Genomic DNA, 6,844 nt, shown 5'->3' on the forward strand with positions numbered 1-6,844 from the left:
AAAAGCTCAGTCCTACAAGGAATCATGAATAAACTTCCTAAAGAAAGTATAAAAACAAACTTCATGCACCTGTGTCCAGGTTTTGATTGGCAGTTCAGTGATCTCAATGGTGGTAGAGTCAATGATGGCCACCTCTCCATTATTCACATACTGATTCTTCGCCAGTTCATCAATGGTGCCTTTGAACCCCTTATAGCTTGGCAGCTAGACATAAATTGGCGAAATGAGTACATCAACCAGTTCTGGTTTAGAACGATATGCATTATGAAAACAACTATGCATTTATGGTAATTAAATTTAAAACATGAATTTATTTTTACCATGGGAAGTGGATCTTCTCCATTGAGCATGCGGCGAATATTGTTGATGATCTCTCTCACGTCATAGTTGGGGATGCGGCTGGCCCATCCTGTGCCGATGCCCTCACCTCCATTAGCCAGCACCAGAGGGATGATGGGTATGTACCACTCTGGCTCCACTCGCAAATTATCATCAAAGTTATACTTCAACAGGTTATCGTCCACAGCAGGAAACAGCAGACGAGCAAGTGGACTGAGAATAAATAAAAAACAATTTTGTTTTACTTTACTAGATATGAAATTTTTATTTGCTAGCCATAACCATTAGCCGTGTGCATCAGTGTACCTGAGCATAGTAAAGATGTATCTGGGGCTGGCAGAGTCTTTGCCTCCATGCAGACGTGTGCCAAACTGACCCAGAGGCTGAAGCAGGTTCAAATTATTACTGCCCACAAAGTTCTGAGCAAGACCCACAATGGTCATCATCAGAGAGACCTGAGGAAGAGAAAAACATTTAAATAGTTGTATCTTGTGAAAGCTACCAGGTTCACTGGACAGTTGTTTGATAGAGACATCTTAGCATAATTTTACTTTTGAATGTGTGTTTTCATATTTATAGTGGGGTAGTGTCTTGCTAAAAGCAAAAGCAATGTGACAAGATTTTCCATATACAGACTAAACAATGAATGAGGTGAGTGGAACAAAAGTCCTCACCTCTCCATGGTGGTATGCTGACATCTCGGCCACTGATCCAGCCAACTGAGCCACTTTCACCTCTCTTTTATCATTCCTCTTAAAACAGCAGAAAAGCACTTTCCTTTGGCCTGGTTTTAGACCTGAAACATACATACATATTTATCTGCATCTTTGTTCAGTAACTCTTTGCTTGTATTGTGGGATTGCCTTGACCATGAATGATACATGCAATGCTAGATTTTAGTTAATCTTATAAAAGCAGCATAATTGCATTATTTTACTAACTACCCTTTGTTAGCCTATAAAACTATAAAAAAAAAAAAATTCAACAATGACAATTGTAATGCTGGGGAAATTCAGGTTTCTCACCATCCACCAAGCAGGGGATTGATCTCTCGTTGTCAGAGTTGGAGAACAGCACAAGCTCTTTATTGATAAAGTCATGGTAGGAGAGGGATGAGGTTTCCTGTCCGTACAGGTACTCCTGCACAAAGCAGAAACAAGATCATGCTTTCTAATGGCACACAAAAGTCAACTCCAAATTTCCCATTAAAAAAAAAACTCCACATTGATTTAAATTTTTTTTTTTTAGGGTTATGGCACCTCAGGCAGGTTGTGTTCTCTGCGCTGACGTCTGTTGATCATGAAGCTGGTCAGCCATTCCTTCCTCTCATCTACCATCTTCTTACTAAAGGCCTGCAGATAGACACAAAAAAAAAAGTCATAAATATCATCTTTAGGAAACGTAATTTTATATTCAAAGTTGCTCGATTGTGTCCACTGCAAATTCAAACGGAGACATGGTTACCAGGGTGATAGCTTCATCATCGGCCGGCCCAGAGTACTTAAAAGGGATTCGGTGTCTCGTCATATCCGAAAAATACTCTTTGGCCTCCTTAGATGTGCTGGTACCCAAACCTGGAGAGAGGCAGATAGAAAAATACATGAGATATTTGCAAATGACTGTATACATGCATGTTTTAGAACGACTTTCAAATGTTATTGCAAACACCCAGTGTGCTGGTGACCCAATCTGTGCCCCCTTCACTTTCTACATCACTTGAACACATAAGGAGGACAGAGTAAAAACACTGCTTACGTTTGCCAGTGGACTACCACAGGTGTTTTAGACAAACCTTTGTAGTATTTGATCTTCCAGGATTTGGTGCTACTTTGTTTCTCCTTCCACTCATTGAACTCTGGGATACTGTAGAAAGCAAGCTCCTGCTTTTTATTGGATGCCTAGAGAGCGACAACACCGGCAGTCAATGAAACGTTTCCACAACAAGCATTTGTGCATATTGTTGATGACAAGGGCAGCTGGAATCTACCTTGATGATGGGTGTGATAAACTCTTCTAGGAAGTTGTGGCGCAGCAGTGACGGCCAGTTATGATGGATAAAGTTGATGAGAAGGCCTTTAATGTGAGATCCGTCTTGATCCTGCAGAAATCACCCATCATTACACATACAACAAACTACACCCTATATTCTGTAACAGGCACACTGTGTACAGTCTGACCTGATCTGTCATGATCATGAGCTTGCCGTAGCGCAGGCTCTTGAGTGACTCAGGGTCACTGTAGTTCTTCTTGTACTGCAGACCCAGGATCTTTATGATGTTGTTGATCTCAGCATTCTCCATGATCTGCAAAAAAAAAAAAAAAAAAAATTTTTTTGCTTTTGTGGGGTCTGTTATTGATACAACCCCATGAAGTAGGACTGGGCTATATGACCTAAAATCAAAACCTCGATTAACTGAACACTTTACCTCGATTACAATTATTATATATTTTTTTTATTTTAATTTATAATAACTATTTTTTTAAGTTATATTTATGGTTTTATTTTTTACGCCTTTATTGTGAGAGGACAGTGAAGAGCTGACAGGAAAGCAATGGGAGGAGAGAGGGGAGCAGGATCGGCAAAGGACCTCGAGGCGGGATTCGAACTCAGGTCGCCGTGAGCACAGTTGTGCTATATGTTGATGCACTAACCACAAGGCTATGGGCACCGACTCAATTACAATTATTTATTGATTTTTCTTGCCCTCATGGTTCATTAAAGGTTTGTACTGCAAATATACTACTATTAAAGTTATAATAAAATTAAACTATTAAAGGTGGGATTTTTTTTCTAATGAAGGAGTGCATTTCTTATCTTTGTGACTTTTAAAATAATTGAAGGAAACAAATGTGTGGTTATTTGTTGAATAATTCGAACAATTAAAATCAGAGCTTGCTTGAAATGAAGACGTCTTATGAAAGTCACATTTCAGTTTTATTAATTTTTTTGCAAAAAAAAAAATTATAAAAAAAATAATGAATATTGCCATGTCAAAAGTAGAAAATAACCAGCACCTCTTTCAAACAAAATAACCTACTTTTTAAATATTGTCATACGAAAAGTAGAAAATAACTTGTATCTCTTGTAAATTAATATTTTAAATAATGCATTGTGAAAAGTAGAAAACAATATTTTGCATCTCCTGTTAACAAAAGTTTTAAATAATGAATGTAAATACAACACTGCTGATTAAGAGAAAGAGCAGGGCACCATCTCAGTGATCTTGTTCTGTCACTCTAAATGCGCAAGTATTTACTCTAAGTTCTTACTGGCCATTCACACAGAACATGTCTTTGCGTCTAAAACCGTGAGATGCAGCGCTCAGGAATGGTTTTTAAAAAAGCGCAGTGCAGAATGCCTCCTCCACCATGTCGTCAAATACAAAACTTGCCGTGCCAACCTGCTACTATAAACAAAAACTCGCAGCGCTTGCCCCGCCTCCGGGGTCTCTGATTGGTCCACTGTTTTGGAACTGACATTGATGAGCGGCACTGCATGTAAAAGTTGAAATTCTTTTAACGGGACACAGCGTCTTAAAAAACGTGGCACTCATGTGTGAGACACTGCAACAGTCATACACCTCTACAATTAAAAAGTAATGCATTGGAATGGAAAATAATGTGTTCTGTGTTAACAGCCCCCAAGAGATCTCAGTTAGGCATCAGCTTTGCCTCACATTTGTCTAAAATAAAAATATATACAAATGAGTCAATAGTTGACATAGAGCTATAAAATAAATGCATAACTATTGGTTAGAGGTTCTGAATTTCGGTTTTGATTTCTTTTCGATCAATCATCCAGCCCTACCATGAAGCACTCATTAAAATTCTTTTGAATTTACCGACCTGTTTGTGTGATGCCTCTCGAACATTGAGCATTTTACCACGCAGAGGGAAGACACCATAGCGGTCACGTCCCACCACACCTAGACCCGACACGGCCAGAGTTTTGGCCGAGTCTCCTTCTGTCAGGATCAGAGTGCAGCTATTGGAGTTCTTTCCACCTGAAACAAACCAACAATCCTGAAATTAACATCCAGGCTGAAAGTGTTTTAATATTTTAACAGCACAACAAACCTTGTTACCTGCATCGTTGGCGTCATCCAGCTTGGGTACTCCTTTAATCTTAGTGTGTTTGACAGCAGAGCATTTCTTATTGAGCTGAGCCTGGGCTTTAAACTTCACCCAGTTCATAATGCTCTCCACAATTCCACAGTTATTAGCCTACAAACAAGACACAGAGGGGTGAATTATCCAAGGAGTTTATGCAGCTGTAAAGCATCTTAAATCACAAACTACCTGCTAGTGACGAATTACCGTATTGGCCCGAATATAAGACGACCCTGATTATAAGACGACCCCCCTTTTTCCAGATGTACCTTTTGGAAAAAGGCTTTTTAAAAAACAAATCTTGTTTTTTTCTCAGTAAAACACGGTACCAATAAGGGTAAAATTTAACAGTCCTTGATACCAACTTCAATGCATACCAATCACCAATTTGGAATTATTTAACTAACTAAATCATGGCAGCAGCAATTCATCAAATATTGGAAAGAGGAGCATTGAATCCAAATTATACAGCATGGTTCAGGCAATTCAAGATGGTTTAAGAGTCACATTTCTCACCTGTTTAACAAACTTGTCACTCAGAGGGCAGGTGGAACCGAAATTCTTCTGCTGTAATGTCATGTTCTCTTTGGTCTGAGAGTCAAAGCTGGGGTTCTCAATCAGACAGTTCACAAACAACCACACGTGGTTCTTCACCTGCACACGCAGAGTCCAACCAGCACTTTACATCTGACCACAAAATTACAGTGCCATAATCTTTGAGATGTACAAGTTTTAATAATCATCAGGATGTACCTGGAAAGGTTTGACAACCACTCCAGCCTTGTTCTTCTTTTTTACCACTTCAATCAGTTTGGACACAATCTGGTCTGCAACATATTCGGTGTGTCTGCCACCCTGAAACACACAACATCATATTTAAAGCACTTTCCACTGTCAACAAAGTATCCAAGAAAGATATGTCCATCATGTTTACAGGTCAACAACATTTAATGGAATTTCAGATAGCCACCCAGTTAAGGCCCCTACAAAAACAACACTACAGCATCCACACCAATGTATGTTAATATTCTTATGCAAATATTCAGTTAAAGTCAGATAGAATTAGAGTGGCTGTCAGTGTCTTTGTTCATCAGTTGGAGGTGGAAAAAGCAACAGTATCTTTCCCGCCCCATTATCATTAGCTCTTACAGTTATCAGGGTTTCTGCAGGATTTTTAAGCTCAAATTTAAGACTTTAAGACCTTTAAGACCTGCACAAATAAAAATAATACCATATGGAGCGGGGTAGGGCAATGTCTATAGTACCATATTAAACTGTAAAATTACTGTAAAAAGCATAATTTACAGTTTAGATACAAGTTTTCACAAAAACATTTATAAAATGATAAATCTTACATTTTAGCCTTTAAACCATTTTAAAGAAAATGGATGAGTCAAAAGTATTAATTATATTAATTTAAACAATTATCATCAATAAATTATTATAGCAATTAAATAACAAATTAGGGGTATGATATAAGTACGATATTGACAAAAAATGATCTCGATAATTTTCTGGGATTTTATCGATGACGATAATTAGATGATATTTTTATGATAAGCATGTTATTGTGCTGATATCTTAAGGACTACCGGGGACAGATGACTCCTGAATTTTTTGATATTCTTCATACAGTATTCTGTGTGGTCAGTTCACAGCAGTGATAGCAATTAATAATTTCCAACAAGTTTTATGGGCATTTTTACCTTTAAGCCATTTTTTCTAAAAGTGTGCACCATCTTTTGAGTGAATTTCTTGCATTTGGGCTGTTACCAAGCATATGTAAAACATTAAAAACTGAAGTTTGAAATTTAAAAAATGAAAAGGTACCTTAAATGTGAAATTAAAACTGCCAGTAGGTGGCAGCAAGTCACTGTTAAGGGAGTCATTGCGACTGAACCAAATCATTTAAACTGTTGATTCATTCAGGAACGAAACACCGTCCTGTTGCTCAGAGGCGCAAAACAGCGCTGTGGCTGTGTTTGGAATGATTTTTGTTGGAGAAATAGAGCAAAAACAGATAATATGGTGTCTAAAGCGTAAGTCTCTTAATATTAACTTCTTGTTTATTGAACTGTTGTATAAAATCAATCACATTTGTAATCATGCTGACTTTGAGGGAAAAAAACGCCACTCTTCGTGTGATATTAACAATATGAAATGATATAAATATATACATTTTCTACCCCATATCTTGAATTATGTGAATTCTAAATGCATTTTAATAGACTGATTCATGCAGTGAAAGAACACTCTAAATGTCACTAGTAATGTAACCTCACGTAATGTATGCATGCACTCTGTAGGTGTTTTGTTTGCTTTTCGCGATACTCAATATCAAATCACACATCGTTAAAACAACAATTACGATATTATCACAGATCAACGCACACCC

At 37.8% G+C, this 6,844-nt stretch overlaps 1 protein-coding gene across 1 annotated transcript in view; it reads right to left on the minus strand.

Annotated features, from left to right (window-relative positions):
• Positions 1 to 6,844, minus strand: part of top2a (DNA topoisomerase II alpha) — a 19,572-nt gene that overhangs the window by 11,418 nt on the left and 1,310 nt on the right. The window contains exons 2-15 of the mRNA XM_016522905.1: positions 5,203 to 5,304; positions 4,966 to 5,103; positions 4,425 to 4,563; positions 4,186 to 4,343; positions 2,517 to 2,642; positions 2,327 to 2,437; positions 2,132 to 2,237; positions 1,804 to 1,913; positions 1,599 to 1,691; positions 1,365 to 1,479; positions 1,014 to 1,135; positions 646 to 794; positions 321 to 552; positions 70 to 204 (exon numbers count right to left, since the gene is read on the minus strand). Of these exons, the coding sequence (XP_016378391.1) occupies positions 70 to 204; positions 321 to 552; positions 646 to 794; positions 1,014 to 1,135; positions 1,365 to 1,479; positions 1,599 to 1,691; positions 1,804 to 1,913; positions 2,132 to 2,237; positions 2,327 to 2,437; positions 2,517 to 2,642; positions 4,186 to 4,343; positions 4,425 to 4,563; positions 4,966 to 5,103; positions 5,203 to 5,304 (1,836 nt within the window). The remainder of the gene's footprint in view (positions 1 to 69; positions 205 to 320; positions 553 to 645; positions 795 to 1,013; positions 1,136 to 1,364; positions 1,480 to 1,598; positions 1,692 to 1,803; positions 1,914 to 2,131; positions 2,238 to 2,326; positions 2,438 to 2,516; positions 2,643 to 4,185; positions 4,344 to 4,424; positions 4,564 to 4,965; positions 5,104 to 5,202; positions 5,305 to 6,844) is intronic.

This window comes from Sinocyclocheilus rhinocerous, unplaced genomic scaffold (genome assembly GCF_001515625.1).
Source record: "Sinocyclocheilus rhinocerous isolate Xijiao unplaced genomic scaffold, SAMN03320098_v1.1 scaffold419, whole genome shotgun sequence".
Lineage (NCBI taxonomy): Eukaryota > Metazoa > Chordata > Actinopteri > Cypriniformes > Cyprinidae > Sinocyclocheilus > Sinocyclocheilus rhinocerous.